This window comes from Rhineura floridana, chromosome 1 (genome assembly GCF_030035675.1).
Source record: "Rhineura floridana isolate rRhiFlo1 chromosome 1, rRhiFlo1.hap2, whole genome shotgun sequence".
Classification (NCBI taxonomy): domain Eukaryota; kingdom Metazoa; phylum Chordata; class Lepidosauria; order Squamata; family Rhineuridae; genus Rhineura; species Rhineura floridana.
In genome coordinates this window covers 318,621,151-318,646,130 of record NC_084480.1, presented here as the reverse complement: position 1 = coordinate 318,646,130, position 24,980 = coordinate 318,621,151, and the positions used below count along the sequence as shown (strand labels likewise).

The 24,980-nt window shown below is 45.6% G+C and overlaps 1 protein-coding gene and 1 long non-coding RNA gene across 2 annotated transcripts; one reads left to right on the top strand and one right to left on the bottom strand.

Annotated features, from left to right (window-relative positions):
- Positions 1-237: 237 nt before the first annotated feature.
- On the bottom strand, positions 238-15,430 carry LOC133375464 (uncharacterized). The gene is made up of 3 exons (XR_009760240.1): positions 15,239-15,430; positions 15,057-15,152; positions 238-1,957 (listed from the first exon to the last, which is right to left on the bottom strand). It is a non-coding gene; the product is annotated as an uncharacterized LOC133375464 (long non-coding RNA).
- LOC133375463 (lymphocyte antigen 6E-like) lies at positions 934-12,512 on the top strand. The gene is made up of 3 exons (XM_061607069.1): positions 934-1,281; positions 4,578-4,697; positions 10,513-12,512. Exons 1-3 carry the CDS (start codon positions 1,227-1,229, stop codon positions 10,668-10,670), a joined length of 333 nt encoding a protein of 110 aa, XP_061463053.1. The 5' UTR covers positions 934-1,226; the 3' UTR covers positions 10,671-12,512.
- Positions 15,431-24,980: the final 9,550 nt, after the last annotated feature.

The following is a 24,980-nucleotide window of genomic DNA, read 5'->3' as shown; positions in this document are numbered from 1 at the left end:
CTCAGCGAACAGTGAGGGAATCCTGTTGCCGTAACACCCGGCTTGTGAGCTCTTGGCTTGCCACCGTTGGAAACCAGATGCTGGGGTGATAGACGTTTAGTCTGATCCAACAGGACTATTCTTCCATCTCCCAATATTACCCAACCCCAGGTCCTGTTGCCACACAATGGCTGCAATGTATTTGCATAATTCCACCAGGATGGAAAAGTCAGGAGGTATATTTTAATGTTGCACAGACTTCCTCATCTCTGAGGTGCATTTACTGGAAAAACCACATGCCCAGCTTCAAAAGGCAGGCAGGCAGTCCACCTTAGGCCATGTTATCCCAGGACTGGAGACACAAATCCAAGTCAGAGATTGTCATGCTCTATCACAGTTGTGATCATGCTTGCAATCTGCTGGAATGAGTAAACTTCAGTCAGTTGCTATTGTTCATTTATATCATGCTTTCATAAGAGGGAGTGCCTCTTCTCAGATGATGCCTGCTGTGAGACATACATGTGTAATCTAAAAACCAAGTGCATTGTTTTATTTCTCCTCAAGAACACAAGAAGGTCCGGGCTGCTAGATCAGGTGAAAGATCCTTCAAGCGCAGCATTGTGTCCTCACAGTGGCCAACCAGATGTCCCAATGGGAAGCCACAAAGCAGGACCTGTGCACAACAGCACTGTCTCCACTTATGACCGGTCACCACACAAGTGTTTTAGAGACACTCTCAGACTATGGATTCTTGGGGGTACCCCTTCCAGAGATCTAGCTGATGAGACCACTGCATGCAACAGGAGCAGATTTTTGTTTGCCGCAGAGTGGCTGAGGGTTGGGACCATCTAGGATCAATCCAGGATCACAAAAATAGCTTTTCAGTCTTTGGGGCAAATTTATGCAGAGGGGGGATGGTTTGGGCAGAGTTGGATTGGGGAGGGAGAGGCTTTGATGGGATGGAGACAAGGGAAAAGATGGTGGAAATGGTTCAAGGCTTTGCAGCACACCCAATTTACAGAGGCACCATCTGCCCCTTGGCAATTGGACATTTCTGAAGGTAAGGTGTCATACTTCACCCACACACATTCCACTGTTCACAAACAATCTCACCCCCTGGATAAGAGTGGAGCAATCCAGCTCATCCCCACCTCAGTCGATCTTCCCAGCACATCTAACAAGTTTATTCATCTGCCCTGGAGGATCCTATTCCTTGAAGTTGCCACGACCAAGGAGAACCCTCAAAGATGAAGTCCTACCTCATAGTCCTCCTCGGCGTGCTGCTTCTCTGCACAAACCAAGGTAAGCCTGTCCTGCTTCCCCTGCACAAGCTACTAGTCCCTCTTGCACAATATCCTTATTTCAGAAGTGTTCGGATTTGGCTGTTTTTCACGAAATGCACTTCAGCCTTGGGCACAGATGGGAATATCCATTTCCAGCTCGGTCCAGCTCACCTGTCTGTGTTCTCCTTGATGGCAGGTATTTGTTGGCATTCGGTGGTATAAAATCCAGATCAGTGTGATGGTTCTTCAGGTGCTGTATAAGGCAGCTCCTGGTGAGCCTTCTTCAACCCTCCCCACCTAAAATACGGTTTTGCACAGCTAAAGTGCACCACACAGACTTGGGCTTCAGTCCCTGAGAAAAATATTCTCCTGTCCCGGCAATGGGACTCTCATATACTAAGTACCTACTTCCTTGGGACAGATGATAGCCTGCACGCTGCAAAAGCTGAATGGGAAGGAAGAGATGGAGAAGATAAATGACAAGGAGCAGCAACAGGCATGGTGAAAAGCAGGGTTCATGGTAGAGGAGGCGAGAGGAGGTAGTGGAACCAAGGTGTAAGAGAGTCTAGGGAAAATCTCACCCAGGGTCGAAGGACAAAAGAAGCCATGTGTAAGAAAGGATAAATCTGTCTGTTGCCAGTCTGTGCCAATTTTGCTCGAGTCACTCGTCAGTTGTAACCTATTTCCACATTGATCTGTGAGTTTAAAAAATAAATAAACTGCATTTAAATATGTATTCCTAAAACATGCATTATCTCAAAATTCACATTTTAAAAGACTTTATGTTGTGCTTTTTTGAGATGAGAGCTATGTCAGAATGTTCAGGAAGTGCAAAAGCTGGTGGGTTAACTACATTCCAACCCACAATTTTTTCTGGGAGATGCAGATCAGGTCCATCCATATCAGAACCTATCAAGATCAAGTTCCTGAAGTGTGCCTAATTCTATGCTGTGGTCAAGCAAAGGGCTTTGAGAAGCTAAGGAAGCGATGACCTCCTAAGGGACTTTGAGAGCTTAAAAAAAGACCTCAAACTTCTCATACAGATGTCAGCTAACTAGCTAGATGTTTGGCTGAAGTTTTTGGGTTGCTGGGAGATTGTACAACCACTTGATCACAAACCACCAAAGAGAAAGCTTTGCAGTTACCTTTGTACTCACTGCAGCTGGAAAGGCAGCTTCACAATGATGGTGGTGTTTTTTATTATAGTTATTTTACAAAAATTATATACTGCTTAAAATATTCACAAGAAAATACAGATCAAATTTTAGAAACATATTAAAATTGATCAGAATATTGATAAAATCAGCCATTTTAAAACAAATATACATAATGGGTTTTATCCAACCATGTTGTTCCATTAGTGCAAGGACTTCTGCCTGCACAGTGGGGCTTCCTTTTTCTCCCCTCTTCCCACGTGTTCCTGTGCCCTCCCAAATAAATTCTGGGGGTCTCCCCCCCCAACTCACTGGAGCAGATTGAAGGGGGCAGGGGAAGACGAGAGGGAGTCCCGTAGGCACAACTCCTCGTGCTAATGGGATGACTTCATTGGATGCATCACAACAAGATTACATGTCGGGGTTGGCTTGGCTAAACAAAAATGGTTTTTAGCAGACATTGAAAACGGTACAATGGGTTGTATTCAACTAACTTTTACTCAGAATAGACCCATTAAAATTATTGAGCCTAAGTTAGTCATGGCCATTAATTTCAATGGGTCTACACTGAGTAAATGTTACTTGAACGTAACCAAATGAATACACCTGCCTAATATCAACAGGCAGGGACTTCTGGAGAGTTTGTCCTGCCACACTACAGGACCGATTCCTTGCAAGCGTGCAAGGAAAATTATGCTATGCAATAATATTTCCTGAACTCTCTCTGCACACTGTGATATCATTGTCATTTCGAGGACTTTGTTGGGTCCCAATCCCATGGGACAGCATAGGGGAAAATAGAGGGTTGCTCCCAATGAGTCTATGGATATGACAATTTGTTGCAGCCCAGGGGCAATTTCAGCCTCATTTCCAGCATTTGGCAGGAGCAGCGCTGGCGAGTTGATACAATAAACTATTTTTTACAAAGAAGAAAAAGTATTTAAAAGACAGGTCCTCAGACCACCTCATAAAAGTGAGTTATTCTCTTTATTTTCAGGGGCAAACATTCATGTGGATTTCTTTCTTTTTAATTCCTCAGAAACAGAATGTAACAGATTTAAAGACAAAAATGGCAAAACTTTTTTTTTGAACGGGAATTAGAATGACACATCAATCCATACAATCAGACCAAAACAGGCTATTTTATTTCATTTGTTGTAAAATAATAAGCTCAAGGAGGTGAACGGCATGAAGATTTATCCCCAGAGAGTGGAACAATGCTGAAATCAAATGTATTTGGTTATTATCAATGTATATATGGTGCATTATATGCAAAAAAGACACTTACAATCTAAGCTTTTTAAACAACAGAACAGAAGTGAAAGGCAAGTGTAACAAACTTAATGAGTTGTGCCCAGTGCTCATCCTACTCAGAGTAAACCCACGGAAAATGAATGGCTCCAACATAGGGTCCTTAATTTCAGTGGGTTTAATCTGAGTATAATTTAGCTGGGTGCCCAGCCTCCAAGAGGTCTTCTGTATCTTTAAAAGTTGTGCAGGGGGAAGGGAGAATTCCACCTTGTGGTTTTTCCCATTACAGTGTTGCAAGAACACCTGCACTTGGCTGACTCTCTCTTCTCCTAAAGATACAGGATCAGTCTCAGGCCCTGAACCCGGCAAGCCTAATTGGAACATATTATCTCCTGTTTGTAGTTTGGGCTAACAGAGTTAAGAAGGTAGAGCCCTCAAAAGAAGTGTCGAAAAAAAAGGTGAGAGGAGAAAAGGGATTTGGATGGGGGAGCTCTCACAGTTAGAGCATGGGAACAAGAAATATGGAGTCAGGTTCTCGGACAAAATGTTTCAGAGGCGAGCCTGTAATAGCAGATTCATGGAGCACAAGGAAAGTAAGAGTAGGAAACAGGATAAAGGGGAAGCCTAGGGAAGGAGTGTAGTGATGAAAACGGACCCTGAGCTCATACAGCAACAGCCCCACTCCGTGTCCGCTGAAGTAAAAATATATTGCCACTCTGAAGACCTTCTGGGGTGATTGGCTTGTAGGATGCTGGAGGCATAGGGACCCTGCTCCCCAAAACATAAGGAGTCTAAAGACCCCCCGAGACCCTGGACGACTACACTTGGGTGATAAATGTAGAGTGAATGTAAAACAACACTTAAATGCTTTTACTCTACTTCCTTTACTCCTTGCATTGTCTTTTAACAGTTCATCTGCTGGTGTGCTTCACGTGTGAAAAAAAGACCAGCAACTGGTCTTGCCTGAAGCCCTCCAAGTGCTCAGAGAATGACAAGCACTGTGTGACCACCGTTGCCTCTTTTGGAGTCGGTACGTTGAAAGCAGGTTGTTGGTTCATTTGGACAAGTAACCCATTTTTAAACTCTAACAGGGTAGCTGTTATAGCAATAAAAACAACGGCAGCACATTTGAACATACGCTTTGCATGCAGAAAGCCCCAGATCCAGTGTCCTGTAGCTCAGTGGTAGAACACCTGCCTTGCATGCAGAAGGTCCCTGGTTCAATCCCTGGCATCTCTAGGTAGGGCTGGGAGAAACTCCTGCCTGGAATCCTGAGAGGCCACTGCCAGTCAGTGTAGGCAATCCTGAGCTAGATGGCTCTTTGGTCTGCATTGGTGCAAGGCAGCTGTCTAGATTCCATCATCTCCAGTGAAACAGACCTCCTTCTTCCGGAGAGACTGGCACAACCGTTTGGCCAGCCTGGTGCTCTCCAGCTGGCTGGGGCTGATACGAACTGTAGTCTAAAATGTTAGGAGGGTATCAAGCTGGCAAACGGTAGAGTGGACCAGGGTGGGCAGACTTCAGGCTTGTTGGATCTACTTTGGTTTTCTACTAAAACAAGATCTACCCACCCGAGCCAGGTGCAAAAGTCATGCAGTTAGAATTAAGGTGCCTCTGAGCACATTCTGAGCCTAGAATTTTGTTTTCAGTACCAGCACCGAACTAAGATCACAGTCCTTTCACACAAAAGCCCACTTATGGTTAGCTTTTCATTTCAAAAGCCTAATTTACATGGGAAACTATTGTTTTGTTGCTATCATTAAACAACTGGGAGTCAGGAAACTTTGCTGATCTGCTGAAAATTATCCAGAGATCCCAGTCCGCTTTCTGATAGTTGGGAGTAAAGCAACAATGTGTGTTACAAGTGACCTGAACCAGTGGGGGAGGGGGATGATAGCCAGAAAGACATTCTATTCTTCCCTTTGCTGATTCCTCCTCTAATGCGGTGTTGTTTTTGCAGGCTTTAATCCTCCCCTTCCTCCCTTCTCTTCCTGCCTTCATTCTAAGCTAGTTATTAATGGCTCCCTGAGTGGAAGCCACATGGCGTCAGCATGTATGAGTTTACCCCTTTGTAGTAATAAACCTTAAGATTCTTTATTCTTTCATCATATATATATGATGAAAGTTAAAGAGGAAAGCACAAAAAGAAGGTATCTAGGGATAATTAGGAAAGGTATCTAGGGATAATTAGGAAAGGTATTGAAAATTGAACAGCTGATATCATAATGCTGTTGTATAAATCTATGGTGCGGCCACATTTGGAATACTGTGTACAGTTCTGGTCGCCTCATCTCAAAAAGGATATGATAGAGTTGGAAAAGGTTCAGAAGAGGGCAACCAGAATGATCAAGGGGATGGAGCGACTCCCTTATGACGAAAGGTTGCAGCATTTGGGGCTTTTTAGTTTAGAGAAAAGGCAGGTCAGAGGAGACATGATAGAAGTGCATAAAATTATGCATGGCATTGAGAAAGTGGATAGAGAAAAGTTCTTCTCCCTCTCTCATAATACTAGAACTCGTGGACATTCAAAGAAGCTGAATGTTGGAAGATTCAGGACAGACAAAAGGAAGTACTTCTTTACTCAGCGCATAGTTAAACTATGGAATTTGCTCCCACAAGATGCAGTAATGGCCACCAGCTTGGATGGCTTTAAAAGAAGATTAGACAAATTCATAGAGGACAGGGCTATCAATGGCTACTAGCCATGATGGCTGTACTCTGCCACCCTAGTCAGAGGCAGCATGCTTCTGAAAACCAGTTGCCGGAAGCCTCAGGAGGGGAGAGTGTTCTTGCACTCGGGTCCTGCTTGCGGGCTTCCCCCAGGCACCTGGTTGGCCACTGTGAGAACAGGATGCTGGACTAGATGGGCCACTGGCCTGATCCAGCAGGCTCTTCTTATGTTCTTATGATTTATGTAACTTTAAAGTTGACAAGAGGACATTGAACTTGTCAAGGATTATCAATACCTTGGCATAGTCATTAACCAAAATGGAGACAATAGTCAAGAAATCAGAAGAAGGCTAGGACTGGGGAGGGCCGCTATAAGAGAACTAAAAAAGGTCCTCAAATGCAAAGATGAATCACTGAACACTAAAGTCAGGATCATTCAGACTATGGTATTCCCGACCTCTATGTATGGATATGAAAGGTAGACAGCGAAAAAAGTGCATAAGAGAAAGATCAACTCATTTGAAATGTGGTGTTGCAGGAGCGCTTTGTGCATACCATGGCCTGCAAAAAAGACAAATAATTGGGTGTTAGAACAAATTAAACCAGAACTATCACTAGAAGCTAAAATGATGAAACTGAGGTTATCATACTTTGGACACATAATGAGAAGACATGATTCATTAGAAAAGATAATAATGCTGGGAAAAACAGAAGGGAGTAGAAAAAGAGGAAGGCCGAACAAGAGATGGACTGATTCCATAAAGGAAGCCAGAGGCCTGAACTTACAAGATCTGAACAGGGCGGTTCATGATAGATGCTCTTGGAGGTCACTGATTCATAGGGTCACCATAAGTCGTAGTCGACTTGAAGGCACATAACAACAATGACAACACACACACACACAGTCTAACACTGATAACATAGTCCTACTTGGAGATGCTGGAGATTGAACCTGAGACCTTCTGCATGCAAAGTATGTGTTCTGCCACTGAGCTATGAGCCTTCACCAATAGGAAGCTGCCTTAAACTGATTCAGGCTGCTGGTCCATCTAGCTCAGTATTATCTACTCTGACTGGCAGCAGCTCTCTAGGGTTTCAGGCAGGGGACATTCCTAGCCCTACAAAGAGGTGCCCGGAAATGACCCTGGGGCCTTCTGCATGCCAGGCAGGTGCTCTGCTACTGTGCTATGTCCCTTCCCCTGAGGTGTATCCCTTCTGCCCACCGCTGGAGTGTTGGGTTTGGTAGACCAAATGTCTGATCTGGAATAAGGTAGCTTCGTGGGCCAGAGCGTCCTTCATCTGGGTGGCTGTTTGGGGGCCATTGGGCCCTGGTCTTGTGCCCTGAGATGCACCACTGTATTATACATGCAGAAGGGCTTACTTTTAGCCAGTTCCAGGAAGAAGGACTGAGAAAGACCCACCCCCTCCACTGCTTGAGACTCCCCACCGCCAATGGCAAACTTTCAAATCCTGCCCCCCAATTTAGGGATGGCTGAAAGTTTTGACACAATTTTCATTTTACGCAGAATTTATCAAACTCGCACTTTCCAAATCAGTATGAGAACTGACACGCAGCCATCCTTTGATGGCTGCATATGTGTTCCAGTCATGACAAAGAAGCAAAGTTTCTAGATATTCTAAATGACTATTCCCTAGACCAGTTGGTCATGGAACCGACCAGAGGGACGGCAACCCTGGACTTAATCCTCAGTGGGGACCGGGACCTGGTGCGAGATGTAAGTGTTGTTGAACCGATTGGGAGCAGTGACCACAGTGCTATTAAATTAAACATACATGTAACTGGCCAATTGCCAAGAAAATCCAACACGGTCACATTTGACTTCAAAAGAGGAAACTTCACAAAAATGAGGGGATTGGTAAAAAGAAAGCTGAAAATCAAAGTCCAGAGGGTCACATCACTCGAAAATGCTTGGAAGTTGTTTAAAAACACTATATTAGAAGCTCAACTGGAGTGCATACCGCAGATCAGAAAAGGTACCGCCAGGGCCAAGAAGATGCCAGCATGGTTAACGAGCAAAGTCAAGGAAGCTCTTAGAGGCAAAAAGTCTTCCTTCAGAAAATGGAAGTCTTGTCCGAATGAAGAAAATAAAAAAGAACACAAACTCTGGCAAAAGAAATGCAAGAAGACAATAAGGGATGCTAAAAAAGAATTTGAGGAGCACATTGCTAAGAACATAAAAAACAACAACAAAAAATTCTATAAATACATTCAAAGCAGGAGACCATCTAGGGAGACAATTGGACCCTTGGATGATAAGGGAGTCAAAGGTGTACTAAAGAACGATAAGGAGATTGCAGAGAAGCTAAATGAATTCTTTGCATCTGTCTTCACAGTGGAAGATATAGGGCAGATCCCTGAACCTGAACTAACATTTGCAGGAAGGGATTCTGAGGAACTAAGACAAATAGTGGTAACGAGAGAGGAAGTTCTAAGCTTAATGGACAATATAAAAACTGACAAATCACCGGGCCCGGATGGCATCCACCCGAGAGTTCTCAAAGAACTCAAAGGTGAAATTGCTGATCTGCTAACTAAAATATGTAACTTGTCCCTCGGGTCCTCCTCCGTGCCTGAGGACTGGAAAGTGGCAAATGTAACGCCAATCTTCAAAAAGGGATCCAGAGGGGATCCCGGAAATTACAGGCCAGTTAGCCAAGGGATTGCGAAGAGCTCCAAAAAGACCTCTCCAAACTGAGTGAATGGGCGGAAAAATGGCAAATGCAATTCAATATAAACAAGCGTAAAATTATGCATATTGGAGCAAAAAATCTTAATTTCACATATACGCTCATGGGGTCTGAACTGGCGGTGACCGACCAGGAGAGAGACCTCGGGGTTGTAGTGGACAGCACGATGAAAATGTCGACCCAGTGTGCGGCAGCTGTGAAAAAGGCAAATTCCATGCTAGCGATAATTAGGAAAGGTATTGAAAATAAAACAGCCGATATCATAATGCCGTTGTATAAATCTATGGTGCGGCCACATTTGGAATACTGTGTACAGTTTTGGTCGCCTCATCTCAAAAAGGATATGATAGAGTTGGAAAAGGTTCAGAAGAGGGCAACCAGAATGATCAAGGGGATGGAGCGACTCCCTTACGAGGAAAGGTTACAGCATTTGGGGCTTTTTAGTTTAGAGAAAAGGCGGGTCAGAGGAGACATGATAGAAGTGTATAAAATTATGCATGGCATTGAGAAAGTGGATAGAGAAAAGTTCTTCTCCCTCTCTCATAATACTAGAACTCGTGGACATTCAAAGAAGCTGAATGTTGGAAGATTCAGGACAGACAAAAGGAAGTACTTCTTTACTCAGCGCATAGTTAAACTATGGAATTTGCTCCCACAAGATGCAGTAATGGCCACCAGCTTGGACGGCTTTAAAAGAAGATTAGACAAATTCATGGAGGACAGGGCTATCAATGGCTACTAGCCATGATGGCTGTGCTCTGCCACCCTAGTCAGAGGCAGCATGCTTCTGAAAACCAGTTGCTGGAAGCCTCAGGAGGGGAGAGTGTTCTTGCACTCGGGTCCTGCTTGCGGGCTTCCCCCAGGCACCTGGTTGGCCACTGTGAGAACAGGATGCTGGACTAGATGGGCCACTGGCCTGATCCAGCAGGCTCTTCTTATGTTCTTATGTTCTTATGAAATTCACATTTATTAGAACGTTGTGCTGCAGTTTGCCATCTAAACAGTATTTACAAAAGTGCATATATGAGGGGGGAAGTGTGCATAAAAATGAACATATGAGTGAAAATAACATGCAAAAATACATTAGTTCACAAGAAGTGGGTTGCAAAAAATGTGTACCTTTGTTAAAACCTCTTACAAAAATGTCTTTACTAGGAGAAATTCGCACTAAAATGCTGGAGAATTTTCATGTTGATTTTTTTTTAAAAAATGCAAATTGCTGCAGAAATGGGGAGAACTGAATTTAAGATTGGAACAAGGAGACACTGAGAGAAGCGAAACTGACAGATCTTTCCATCCCTGCCCCAATTGCTGATTGCCGCCTCCCGTTCGCTACTAGCAAATAGGGGAGTGAATTTGGAAAGGCTCCTTTCAGTACCGAGGCACATTAGTTAAGCTGCCTGTTTTCTCTTTGCAGCCAAGATAATAACAGTCTTCCCCTCTGTTTCTGTCCTGACACACCTCAGGCTTGCTGTCCTTCAAGAAGAAAATCACCAAGAAATGCTCTCCAACCTGCCTGGAAGCGGACATGGATCTGGGCATGGCCTCCTATGGGACATCCTGCTGCCAGAGTTTCCTATGCAATATTTTTGGACACGTAGCACCTAAAACAACAACCCAGTGAGGGACACTGTGGGCCTGAGTTCAGACTGAGCCTCTCATGGTGGCAGTTGGAGAGGGTGACTTAGCCTAGGGCTACCAGCTCGCGAAGCGGGACCCGCAATTTTCTAACTTGCCTCTTCAGAGCCTCAAAGATAAGGATTAAAACAGTGTTGGGGAACCTCAGACCTGGAGGCCAAAGGTGGCCCTCCGATCTTCTCTGTCTGGCCCTCAGAACCTTCCCCATGCCATGCCCCCTCTCTCCAGGCCACACCCCTCACCGGCCTTGCTCCACCCCCCTCCTTGGGTGTTTCTGCCTGGCTGCAATGTGTCCTTGACCTCCGATAATGCCTTCTTGCTTGTCTGGTGGAGGATGCAAAGGGATGTGCATGTGTAGAAACTAGCCTCCTGTACAAATATAACCATTACCATTTCCTGCTCTGCCCACTTTTGCCTCTGGGCCCCCACTCCCCACTGATATGTGGCCCTTGGAAGCTTGTCCAGAAGGGAATGCGGCCCCCAGGCTGAACAAGGTTCCCATCCCTAGATTAAAATGTTCTGGTGAAGGGATGGCACCAAAGGGCTGCAGACTCTATTCTCCTTGGTGTAGGAATTCTTCTGCAATTAGCTCCACCCCCATGACCATCAGGCTCCACCTTGAGGTCTTGGGCACAGCCAGGTGCCTTCCCTCTTGCTCACCTGGCCTCATCCCCTGGTCTGTGAAGCACCACCCCGTTCCACTCAGGCTCAGCTCACCCACGCTACAGAGGAGCAGAAGGAGCACCCTTGCTCCACCATCCAGCTCAATGACTGGCAGCAGCTCCCCAGGCTTTCAGGTAAGGAGCCTCTCCCAGCCCTACCTGGAGATGCTGGGGAATGAACCTTGGACTTCTGTGTGAAAAGCAGATGTTCCGCCACTGAACTTCAGCCCTTCCTTAACAAGCATGAAGAACTGACGAGAGTTCAGAGGCTTGATGTGCAACACGCCAAGGACACTCACTGTGCAAGAAGCCCATGTTTGAAATGAGTTCGCTTCATGTCTGGAGCTTGCACAGAACCTCCAGGCGGACTGTGTTCCTTATCAGGAACAGACGTTATACCACCCTGTCTCTTACTTGCAAGATCTTCTCATAGTCATTCCTTTTTTCCTTGTCTCGTGGTGTGCTTGTTAAGGGGGTGTACTGCCAAACGTTATCTACTCTAGTATAAGCTCTCTTGGAGTACCCATGCATGGGTATTTTGACACAACTTCTGGCCAACCATTCCTTTGTTAGGCAGAATATGGATTCATAGTCAAGGATGGTCAGTTGATGTTTCCTCACTGAGATAATTAATAGTTCCTAGAAACTGAGGTTATCATACTTTGGACACATAATGAGAAGACATGATTCACTAGAAAAGACAGAAATGCTTGGAGAAACAGAAGGGAGTAGAAAAAGAGGAAGGTCACAAAAGAGATGGATTGATTCCATAAAGGAAGTCACAGACCTGAACTTACAAGATCTGAACAGGGTGGTAGATGACAGATGCTATTGGAGGTCACTGATTCATAGGGTCACCATAAGGCGAAATGGACGAAGGCACACACCACACACAAATAGGAGATGGTCTCCTGATAGCTGGAAATCTCTTTGTGTTTCTGAAGGAGATACCCATCTCAGCTCAGAGAATTCTTTGGAACAGAGAAAGGCAGAGAGGAGAGAGAGAACACATATAGACAGTTACTTCCCAGAGCTACCTTAAACTGGGGATGCAGCCTTGGACAGGGCTGCCAAAACTGCTCTCTGGGGCAACTTCTACCTTGTTCAAGTGCATATTTGCCTCCGCTGATGCTTTGCTTGTATAACTCTAAATAAAGCAAATGTTACAAAGATGCCATACCTGTCCAGTGCTGTCTCTGACACTTTTCGCTGCTCAGTGAAAGTGGGGGGCACCTATTTATTACCTATCTGTGCTTTTAAAAGAAAACTGCCTCATATTCATGTAAGGCAAATAACTTCTTTGAGGTTAGCCATGAGAACATAAGATGAGCCTGGCCAGTAGCGTAGCGGCAACTTCAGAAGTGCAGGGTCCTTTCATGATAGTCACAGCCATGCCCCTTCCCCTTTTTTTGCTGCTGGGTTGAGAATGAGATCCTTGATAATGCCTTCTCCCACAACAACAGACGTCTTTAGGAGCCAATAAGCATGAATGGGGAGAGTGTTAGCTACTGAGAAGAGTCTTCTCAGTGACTGACTGCCCTCCTTTCACTCTGGTTCAGGAAAGGACAAGGAGGCATGTTAGAAGACTCTTCTCAGTGGCCAACACACTCCACTTTCATGCTGATTGGCTCATAGGATGCTGGAGACATACGGACCCTGCTGAGACCCTGCTCCTAAAAAAAGTAAGAGGTCTAAGACCCCCTGGGACCCCAGACGACTACACCCCTGATCCTGGCTTCTGGATCATGTCAAAGGCTTACCTAGCCTGGCTTTCTTTCTTTCAACCAGATACTCCCATGGGAAGCCCACAAGCAGGATCTCTGTGCAGCAGTGCCCTCAGAGCTTGGGATTCCCAGCAACAGGCATTCACAGGGGTACTTCCTCCAATGGGGGCTGGTAGGGTGAAAGGCAATATGCTTCCAATAGGCGGAGCCAAAGCCAATGACAGGCACAGCCAACTAATTCTACTTTTGTCCCCGTCTTCCTCCCTCAAGTTCTACAAGGGCAACCCTGAGGCTACAGGAGAAGGGAGCTGACAAGCCATGCTACCTCCTGGGCAGTGTGTAAGGAAGGGGGTGGGCATGTGGGAGCAGGCAGAGATTGGCAGGGTGGTGCTCCGTTTGCCCTCTTAGACCAACCTCCTCTGGGTTCCTCTGATACTGGAGCTAATATATAGCCATCTTCAACTCGTAGCCCATTGCTAGCCATATCCTCCATGAATTCTGTCTAATCCCCATCTAAGCAGTGGTGTGTGCACGCGTATGCATCTGTACATCATCACCTCCTCCTGTGGGAGTGAACTCCATAGTTTAATTGTGTCCTGCTGTGTGAAGCAATACCTCCTTTTCTCCGTCCTGAATCTCCCAACAACATTCAGCTTCATTAGATTCTAGTGTAATGAGAGAGGGAGAAAAACATCTCTATCCACTTTCTTCACACCATGCATAATTTTATGCACCTCTGTCACTTTCACTCTTATCCCCCCCCCCTCAAATTTATCTCTGCATGTTTCCTTTACTTTCTGCACAGAGCCTGCGGTCACTTCCAGCAATCTGTTGATTGAGCATTAATCCTGATTTGTTTCTGGGGAGGTTAGATGACAATACATCAAATAAGTATTATCCCACAGTAGTAGTAAATAAGACCACCTCCTGTCAAGCTGCTACGCCCTGCCCCTTTTGAGTTTGATTGATGACATCAGTGGATACCCCTCCCCGGAACTCGCTCCCTGGAAATCCTACCCCGGAAAAAAGACACTATGTTTCCAAATACAGTAGGGTCCCACTCATACAGCAGGTTACATTCCAGGCCCCCGCCAAAAAGCGAAAACTGCCAGAAAGTGGGGCCCTACTGTATTCCAGCTGCCGGGCTCCAGCTGGCAGCAATCAGCTGGAGTGTGCAAGCTTCCTGAGCTACAGCTGATCGCACGCTCCAGCTAATCAGCTGGATGATTGCTGATAGGATTGCTGTCAGCTGGAGCGTGGCGGCTGGAGCTCCCCGCGCTCCAGCTGATGACCCTGCTGGCACCACCGTATTAGCGGAACGCCAAAAAGCGGGGTGCTGAAAAGCGGGGCCCTACTGTACAGCATTTTTATTTAGAGGCTTGATTAAGAGAGGTAAGAAAACTTTTATAACTTCTGCTTTTAATAACATGTAAAATGTGGGTTAAATATGCCTGGTCAGTGTCTTTCAGTATCTTTTCAACAGCTTTAACAGACTTCTGGGAACAACCTACTTAAGTCACCAAATTTAATATTTCATCAACACTTTCTTGTGTTAGAACAAGACAATTCAGGCTGTAAGCTGTTAAGAGAGCAACATGCAGCACACTTTTAAAACAGATGTTCCCACATATTCCCAACTTTCTGCAAAGGACAGGCTTTGTCCAGGTCAGACATTCATGTGATGTTTGACCTGGAGCTTGAACAATGCAACCTATACATGTGTCATACATGTTTTGCATTAAACAGTGCTTCAAAATGGCATAGACTGCTGCTCTGACAATGCATTTCATTGCTGCCCTCTGTTTTCTTGGTAAAATATTGTCTGTTTCATTGGTTTGAAAGCCAAGAATGCTTCTAAGGATGAGATGGCTGGGCTGATTTGTTGTCAGATCTGCAGAATCCTAAAAGGATTTAGAAAACAAAAACAAAAACCACAGACCTTTCTTTGTTATTATAATACACCTTGAAAATAACCACTCTACAAACCTGTATTTGAATGTTTCCTATTGATGCCATCTTCCACAGGGATGTTGGGGATGGCTGGGAACTAGCTACAACAGAGTTTTCAGTTACTGAAGATCCCTAGAAAAGTAAGGACATGTTTTCACATTTTTCCCTTCCTTTATTTTGCAGCTCTCCAATCAAGTAATTTCAAAATAAAAGCTTACCTGCATTACATGGTTATCTGTTGCAATCGCCTACAACATGCTGTTCCACATTTGGCTAATCTCATTCTCTTCCTTTTTTAGCAGTTTAGTTGGTGAAAAACATTCATCTTCATCAGAATTTGTGCTAATAATGCACTTTCGAGGGTTAGGTCTCTCTACCTGTGGTGGTGTAGTTAATTTGGTAGGACTCAAAGGGGTGCTGGCTGCTTCCATGTTCAATCCCCAGAACGTGTCTGGGCATGCAAAATGCACTTCTGTGCCAGGTCTTGCTGTCCCCTTTCCCGATTGGTTAGGGCTTCAAAACCTCGCCCTATTGGGTGATGTAACTGTAGAGGGGTCATTTGTCCCTATTGGCCCAATCTGGAGAGGGGGGGTGGAAATGGATCCCTTTGGGGTCCATTTCTGTCACCCTATTCTGACCTAAGGGACTTAAACCTCTTCAGACTGGTCCCCTGGAAACCACGTGCTCATAGAGGGGTCACATGCCCCTATAGGGCCAATCCAGGACGCTGTTTTGAGTAAAAAATACGCCCTTTGGTCCAGTGGGGGGCCACATGCTCACGGGGGGTCACATGGCTTCTATTTCCGGGGTGGGACATCAGGGATGGGGCTTCTGGGGGACAGGATATCCAGTGAAATCATTGGGGGACCGAAACGTCCAGGGAGGGATTTCCGGGGAGCGAGTTCAGGGAGGGATATCCGCTAATGTCATCAATCAAACTCAAAAGGGGCGGGGTGTAGCAGCTTGATAGGAGGTGGTCATATTTGCTACTTCCCACACATTCCAATGCATTTTCCCATCCTTTTCACTTATTGCAAAAAGTCTGATTTTGGGGGGAAGCAGTTTTCTTGGGCAAGACCTCCAAATCAGTTTTAATTGGGCAACCTGAATTTGCCAGTCTGTGATTGAACCTTACCGGAAAATAGTAACAATCTGGAATATGGACAGATGCAATATATTTGTAGAAGACCCAGGGTTGTATTCAGGGTAGACCCATTGGAATTAATAAACCTAAGTTAGTCATATCTACTAACTCCGTTGAGTCTACTCTGAGTAGGACTAGCATTGATTACCATCCCCAGTCATTGCAGGGGCACCTGGAGTTGGATTAGTGGGCACACAATAATAGAGTTGGAAGGCGGCCTAAAAGCCATCGAGTCCAACCCCTGGCCAGTGCAGGAATCCAAGTTAAAGAATCATAGAATTATCACACTCCCCCACAATGAATACATTTCATGTCTCCTTCACCTTCTCTTTTCTTTTGACAATGGTGCAGGTCAGCTTTTCCCAACCCAGTGCCCTCCAAATGTTTTGGACTACAAACCCCATCAGCCCTAGCCAGCAAGGGAAAGACTGGGGGTAGACTGAAGAGTGCTGCCTTCCTGTGGCCAGAATACGTAAGACCCTGACTGTGTGGTTTTCTTGCAAAGGATTCCAATGAATGGGAAACAGCTGCTTCTTGCTGAATGCACGGAAGGAATAGAATTTGGAGATGGGGCCTGCTGCTTGGCTTATGGGACTGGGCCACTTCTTGTGACTGCACAAGTTTCCATTCATGTGACAAAACATTTTTCCAGCCCCCAGATTTCTTGCAAGAGGAGTGGCCCCTGAAAATTCAAAAGATGGCCAGACTTTTTCTAAGGGGTGTGAAGTTGAAATAACAGGGGTGGCAGCCAGCTGCAAACATAGGTTGTTCTGCTGTACCTTTTGCATTCTTCTGGACAACTGCCCGGCCCACCTTTGCAACTGCCTTTGTACAGTGGTGTCTGGTGTCCATTAGGACTGGAAAGCAGGAGGCCAGCAGCAGGGGGAGCCAGAGCCAGTGAGCTCCATCCTCCTCCCTTCTGAGTTCTACAAAGACTATACTGAGACAAAGGAGAAGGAAGCTGGCAGACAGCGCCACCTCATGGACAGTGTTGGAAGTGGGGCAAGAGCAACTCCTGTTTTGTTCTTTTGCTTATGTTCCAAAAGGGAGATAGAGTTAGGGTCCTCCAGATAGCTAGGCTTGACTACCTTTACCTGTGATGCTCTGACTGACTTCCTTCCGTCGCTAGACTGATATGCTTAGGGAAGCTTATCTGCCCCTCCTCCTTCTGCCCTTTCCCCTCTTCTCTTCTCTGACTGTCCGAGAGAGAGAAGACACTTTTGTCTCTGCTCTCTCTCCTAGCCATGAGGGCGACTCCCAAGCCTGGGTGTTGCACCTCCAACTTAGTTAGTTAGTTAGTTAGAACTAGGTATGCCTTTCTATCTACTATGTATTTCTATAAATAAAGTAGCTTTTCTTATTTTACTAAGTCTTAAGTCTCAGTGATCTCAATGCAGGGTAAAAGCCTGCTTTCTTAGGTAAACGCACACACTGGCACACACGCATCTCAGACTGCTGACGATCTCTGCTAATATCTATACAAATTTACATAACAGACAGGTTGTGTAAGTAAGGAGGTAGGTAGGTTGGAGCTGGCTGAGGGAAATTGAGGTTGATGTCCCTAGTGGGACAGCCTCCACTGCCCTTTTAAAAGGTGTTTTGCAGACCATTATAGGAATAGCATTCCCCCCTCCCCCAGGGTTGCCCCAACACCCGGCTTTACAGAACCTCCAAATGGATTTGAAGATGAATGGCTTTGTGGGGTCCTGTGCATCCTTCCTTCATCATAAAGCGCTAGAATGTCTGCCGTAATATTATTATTTATTTTATTTATATCCTGCCCCTCCTCCCAGTGGAGCCCAGGGTGGCATACATACAAGCAATAAAACAATTAAAACATCTTTTAAAAAATCTGAAAACAATTTCAGTACAGATACAGACTGGGAAAGATCTCTGCTTAAAAGGCTTGTTAGAAGAGGAAAGCCTTCAGTAGGCGCTGCAAAGACAACAGAGTCTGAATTTTCACTGAAAAGACAACAGGCTGTCTAATAATTAATGGAGGTGATTCTAAGGGGAATGCCACATTCCAGATGCCTATTCCTAGCTCAATAGTGTCCAAATTCAATAGAGCTGAATTTGCTAGTAAGCTGGAGGGTTGGGGGGTTTTTTGGTCTGTTAAAAGTGTGGTGACTTTGAAATCAGAAGCCCACGAGAGGGAGCTTTAGAACAACGACTGCTGCATTCTGGTCTCTTGCACAATCACAATTCAGAGAACCTGTGGCAAAATGTTTCAATGTGGAATGCTCTGGCTGCCAGCCAGCCAGCCAGCCATGCCCTTTCCCAGGGCATTCCATTCCGCCCCCTTCTCCATTTTTGGTTTCCTTCCCACAGCAGAGAGGGAGCAATCTATGACCAAATAACATGCTCAGTCCTTATGAGCTAGGGCAGCGTATCAGGCTAGACTAGCCTCCCAATCAGATGGATGAGTGATTTGGGAAATGGGGACATGTATTTTGTTTTTGATTTATTCTCTTGCATTCAGTTCCCAACTTTCTTCCATCACGGAAGGTAAGGCGGCAGGCTTCCCATTGACCAGATGCAGACCTGCTTAGCTTCAGCAAGGCAGTGGCCTCGTGCGCCTTTAGACTAGAGTAGCCAATTACACACTGCCAAAAAAAAGGGGGGAAAGGGGGGAAAAGACAAGGACGTGCGTCATACACCAAAAAAGAGGACACAGACTTGTGTGACATTTCCAGACATCAATTTAAATGTATAGATGCAAATTTAGAAATAATTCCTGTAGTTTAAGGGAACAAGGCTGTGACCAGGTGACCCGTGTGCCTGCTCCCTCTGTTCTCCAGGTGCTGCTAACTGATGATGGGCAACTTCAAGTCCCCTTCTACTTGTCCTTCTGAGGGTTATTTATCTTTAAGCCACACTTGGACCAGACAGGCCTTCAGACAGAAGACACCTTCCCATAGAAGACCATCCTCTGACAGTCCTGCAAAACAGAGGGCTGTCCTCTGCAAAGTAGGACAAAGGCCACTCTAGGTTGTGGCTCGTTGGTAGAGAAGGTCCCCCGGTGTGCAAGGCAGATATTCTGCCACTGAGCTGTGGGCTCTTTCCTTAAAACATAGGAAGCTGCCTTATATTGAATCAGATCCTTGATCCAGGGCTTCAGACAGCGGATACTCCCAGCCCTACCTGGAGATGCGGAGGATTGAACGTGGGACCTTCTGCCCCGAATCACATGCTCCACCACCCAGTTACATCATTTCAGTGCCTTTTGGAAATGGAAATGGCCTGCCTTCAAGTCGATCCTGACTTATGGCGACCCTATGAATAGGGTTTTCATGGTAAGCGGTATTCAGAGGGGTTCACCATCACCTCCCTCTGAGGCTAGTCCTCCCCAGCTGGCCAGAGCCTGCTCAGCTTGCCACAGCTGCACAAGCCAGCCCCTTCCTGTCCGCAATTGCCAGCTGGGGGGCAACTGGGCTCCTTGGGATGATGCAGCTTGCCCACGGCTGCACAGGTGGCAGGGCACGTAACCCCTGAGCCACTCCCTGTGGGGGTGATCTTTAGCTGGCCCTTGACTCCCAGGAGACACGAGCGGGGATTGGAACTCACAGATTCTGGACTCCCAGCCAGGCTCTCCTCCCCACTGGGCTATACCAGCTGCTCTCAGTGCCTTTTAAAAGCTCATTTATTTACCCAGATATATTCTGGCTTTTAATATTGTGCTTTTTGTGACATGCTTTTGTTTATTGCTTTGTTTCTCCTGTGGATAACTGGTGTATTTTAATGTTATTGTTTTAATGTTTTGTATGCGCTGATTTTGTTTTTTTATCATGAAGGATAGCATGTATTTTAAGTAAAGAAACTTAATGTTACTTACAACAAAATTTCTTAATCACAGGTCATTTTGAATCAAATTAAAACTTTGGGCCAGATACTCTGCAGGAAATCTCACATCGGTGAAGGCTCCTGGCATGACATGCAGGTACCAACTGGGGTTGGCTTGAAGCTCCTCCTCGGGTGCAAAGCTGTTCAAATCCCTGTTCCATATTCAGGCTGCAGGTGCAATTTGAAATCGAATGAGGAAAGACGAACTCCAACTGTGGAATCAGGATGCAAGGACTGACACCAGTCGTTTAAGAACATCGAAAGAGCCCAGCTGCAGGACCAAGACTCATTTGGAAACTATGCAACTTGACCTGCAGTGGCAACCCAGATGCTCCAGTGGGAAACCAGAAAGCAGAAACTGGGTGCAAGAGCACTCCCCCCACTAGTGATTCCCAGGAACTGGTATTCAGAGTAGGGTTGCCAGGCTCAGGGCCTGAGACTGATTCTGTATCTTTAGGAGAAGAGAAAGTCAGCCAAGTGCAGGTGTTCTTGCAACCCGGAAATGGGAAAAACCACAAGGTGGAATTCTCCCTTCCCCCTGCACAACTTTTAAAGATAAAGAAGAGCTCTTGGTTGCCAGGCCCAGCCTCCAAGAGGTCTTCTGTATCTTTCAAAGTCGTGCAGGGGGAAGGGAGAATTCCACCTTGTGGTTTTTCCCATTACAAAGTTGCAAGAACACCTGCACTTGGCTGACTTTCTCTTCTCCTAAAGATACAGAATCAGTCTCAGGCCCTGAGCCTGGCAACCCTAATTCAGAGGCATGGTGCCAAGGCTTTGGGCCTGTTAGACCTTACTTCACCCCACAACTTAAGGAGAAGTATATTGGGGTGTCCCCAGAGGAGGAAGATTGAACTGCTAGGAACACTGAAAGCTGGCTTATATCAAGTCAGACCACTGGTCTATCTAGCTCAGTATTGCCTACACTGACTGGCAGTGGCTCTCCAGGTTCTCAGACAGGCTGAGGATTGAATCTGGGACTATTTGCATGCAAAGCTATGGTTCACATTTATATTCCTGCACTGAGTAGGGGGTTGGACTCAATGGCCTTATAGGCCCCTTTCAACTCTACAATTCTGTGATTCTATATGTCCTTCCACCAAGACATTCAGGGTGATGTCTCCAAAACAACCCTGTGAGGTAGGTTAAGCAGAGATTGTGAGTGAACTTCCTATGGCACACACAAACACAGCTTCATAACTGAGTCAAGATTTGAACCCAGGCCCCCTTGGTGAGTCCAACATTGTATCTATTGGCCTGGCATGAGAGAATTAAGTTCTGGCTCTTGCTATGCAGCAAGCTCATTTGCATTTGGGCATGCTCACCTTGCAGGTGCTACCTGTGTGCTTGCTTCTTTCCCCCTCTCCAATACCGAGGGGTGCCCGCCTCTTAATTACTGGCTTCCTGTGCTGCACGGCAGGCTAAACTTCCGCAACTTGTAATTTGTTTTAAGCTGTTTGCAATATTGCATTTTCAAATTGCTGTTACCCGCCCTGGGACCTTGCTGTGAAGGCCGGGTATGAAATCAAATAACCAACAACAGCAAAAATATCAACAACAACTCGCGGCACAAACGTGCAGCACTGGGGAAAAGAGAACCTTCAACTTCTTTCCCCTTTTTGGGAAGGCAGAGGGGAAGGAAACAGTGTCCTTTTGCTTACTTTGGGTCTGCTATTAAAATGTGCTCTGCAGACGTATTACAGGACAGGTGCAGGAGCAAGCAAGCAGGTAGCACCAGTAACATTAGTATTCCAAAAGGCAAATCAGCTCTTAGCATGGCAAGAGCCTGAAAGGACTAAGCCAATTACATTGATATGAATATTTCAAAAAAATCTTCAGCAGGGCATACCTTAGCAGAAGATTTTTTAAAAAGCCCTGCTGGATCAGACCAAAGGCTGATCTACTCCAGCATCCCTCTGCCAGAGGCCCTGGCGAGATGCTGCCAGTCAGAACCCACAATCGTGGGCTATGGGCAAATAGTCTGACTTGGCACAAAGCAGCTTCCTCAGGCCAGGGTGTATGTGCTGATGCATCACACTTTGTCCGCACAAAGACTAGACTAGAACAAAGAACATAGGGAGCTCCTTTATACTGACTCAGACCACTGGTCTGCCTAGCACAGTATTGTCTACACTGACTGGCAGCGGCTCTCTTGGGTTTCAGGAAGGAATGTCTCATTCAGCTCTACCTGGACTGCTGGGGACTGAACCTGGGACATTCTGCATGCAAGGCAGATGGTCTGCCACTTACGAGAGAGCTTGAGATGCCCACAGGCGTCCCAGTAAAACCCAGCACTGTGGAGCCACTACCACAGCAGGCAAGTTAACAGCCAACTTTTAAACAAGGCTCATTAATATTGTAGTTTGGAAGCAACGATCTACAGCAACATTATGAGTTTCGGGGTGTACCCCAAAAAGCATGTGCTCAGCGTCGTGACTGAGCCGACTCACAGATGAGCTAATGGAACAATAGAACATCAAGAAAGGCTGGATGCAAATTATGATTGCCACACACAGAGGATTGTTAAATATAGCTTGCGCCAATTAGGGTGTCAGGGGCAGGAGTTGCAAAACAAAACAGTATTCATCCAGAAAAGGAAGGCATGTAGTAGTATTGGCAGAATCCGGTTCTTTTCCAGGGCAGGGACTCAGTAGAGATTCAGCAGAGCTGGAACAACAGAACCAGGAAGAACCAAAGAAATGTATATATTCCTATTTTGGAGTCCTTCCCCCCCCCCCCGGCCCCATATCTAGTGTTGCTAATTATGGATGCTGCTGCATTTCAAGGGAAGGGTGTTAAACTGTGGGATTTGCTCCTACAAGATTTAGTGATGGCCACCAACTTGGATGGCCTTAAAATAGGATTAGGCAAATCCACGGAGGAGAAGTCTATCCATGGTTACTAGCCATGTTGGCTGTGTACATTCTCCACTGTCAGTATTCCTCTGAATACCGGTTGCACCTGATCCGTCACTGTGAGAACAAGATGCTAGACTAGGTGGGCCTCCTCTTATGTGCTTATGCTCACAGTTCACCCTTTGTGACTTTGGAACTCCCTGCCTATTGACATCAGCCAGGTGCCTTTGCTGTATTCTTTTTAGTGCCTGCTTACAACAGTTCTGTTCAGGCGTACCTATCCAGATGTTCAGGTGTTTTAATCTGTTTTCAGTTTACTGCTGTTTCAATTGTCTTTTAAATGTTTTAATTACTTGTTTTTAACCGTTTTATTGATAATTTTAATGTTTCTTGTAAGCCGCTCACAATCAAGCAGTAGATAAATTTTGTTACATACATAAATAAATGAAGCCACATCTTATTTGGTCCTTAGCCCAGTTCAGTTTAATCTTTACATTCAATTTGAAGTTCACCTTTCAACTTAGCTCATTTTAAAAACCACAATGTATCTCAAGCTCTCCATTCCATTTAAAAGGTTCTGCTTGCAGTTCAGTTGAAAAAACCAACGGTGTTGCTTTAGGTAACAAAATCAAGTTTAACCAAACTAATGAGGACTAGGCTCTTGTGCTTGTGCTGGCCCTACCATTAGGCTGAGCGAGTCAGCTTCATTAGATGGTGGGTGCTTGTGTGTGCACCCCATAAGTTAGCTAGCTTGGGGTTCTCAGGAGTGGAGGGGGATGTTGTCCCATCCCTGCTATTGAAGTAAGATCTGACTGCCAATCCAGTCGGAATAGAGGGGTGTGTCATCTTGTCCTTCACTTCAGGTAGTAAAATACCTTGGGCCAGACCTGGGTGCTCATCTTTAATCACCGCTCATGGTCTGATCCCCTGAAATAATTTCTGATAATGGTAGTCTTATGCAACCCGTTGTAGCTGAATCACAAAGTTGAGATAGGATAGGATATTAGATGCAACAGGAATTGGAGAAGGTAGCTAGGGTTATATGATAGGTGGATGGCCACCTATCAGAGATGTTCTAACGGCGGATTTGGTAGGGGGTTGATCTTTGAAGTCTAACTCTATGATTCTGCATATTTAGGGATAGCCTATGAGTGAAATCAGCTCTGTAAGCATGAATGACAAAGTGTTGAGGAAGGTGAAAGGCAGCCAGACAAGTTAAGTACCTGTGCATGTTTAGCAAAAAACTATAGTAAGTTTAAAAAATTGACCTCACCCAACTCATTGTTCTTTGAATAAAAATATTCAAGCTTTTGGTTTATTTTTTTAAAGAAACAACCTTAAAGGCAATGCTAGTTATGGAGGTAGAAAGTCAGCAGCAGTATGAGAACTATCCAGTGTTTTGCACTGAGTGCCACATGGGGTTGCCAGGTCAGAAGCATGCTAAACCCTGAGATTTCAGGGACGGGCCCTAGTGATGTCATTAAGCATGTTACATTAAGCATCAACCACAGTTGCTTGGAGCATACAACTCAGACAAACACTTCTCTGATTAGAAAAGATAGAAATCGTAGCTAAAAGATGGTGTTCCCAGGTCCGGCTGAAGTGACAGGATCATTCCTTATTTATTTATTTATTATTTGATTTATATCCGGCCTTCCTCCCGGCAGGATTCCTTCTCACCTGCTTAAGGAGCCTGGGTAGGGAACATTTAATCTAGCCAACTTGCTTCCGGCAAGAAGGGTTTAAGTGCCCCAGGCCAGGCCAGTCACCAGAAGGCCATTGTAGGAAGACAGGAGCCCAGTGCTGTGAAAGATGGGAGCACTCAGGAGCAAAGATGGATGCCCCGAAGGCTGCAATCCTAAACACACTTACTAAGGGACTAAGCCCCATAGAAATCAATAGGACTTACTTCTGAGTAGGTATGGTTTGGATTGTGGTGTTGGTAAAGCTTGACTAGGGATCCTCTGCAAAGACATCCATATCTAAGCAACCCCCTGCCTGGAATGCCCTGTCCCTGCCTTTTAACATGGCTGCTCCAAACCTCTTTACAGACTTGACCCATCACTTCAGAAAGAGGTGTGAGAAATGAGTAAGAGTTAAGAAGATTCTCTACCCTTTTCT

What these genes read in the sequence shown, in the direction of transcription:
- LOC133375463 (XM_061607069.1), top strand. Translation starts at nt 1,227, where the DNA reads ATGAAGTCCTACCTCATAGTCCTCCTCGGCGTGCTGCTTCTCTGCACA. An exon ending in GCTTCTCTGCACAAACCAAG is followed by an intron (nt 1,282 to 4,577) that starts GTAAGCCTGTCC and finishes GTCTTTTAACAG; the next exon opens with TTCATCTGCTGGTGTGCTTC. An exon ending in CGTTGCCTCTTTTGGAGTCG is followed by an intron (nt 4,698 to 10,512) that starts GTACGTTGAAAG and finishes GACACACCTCAG; the next exon opens with GCTTGCTGTCCTTCAAGAAG.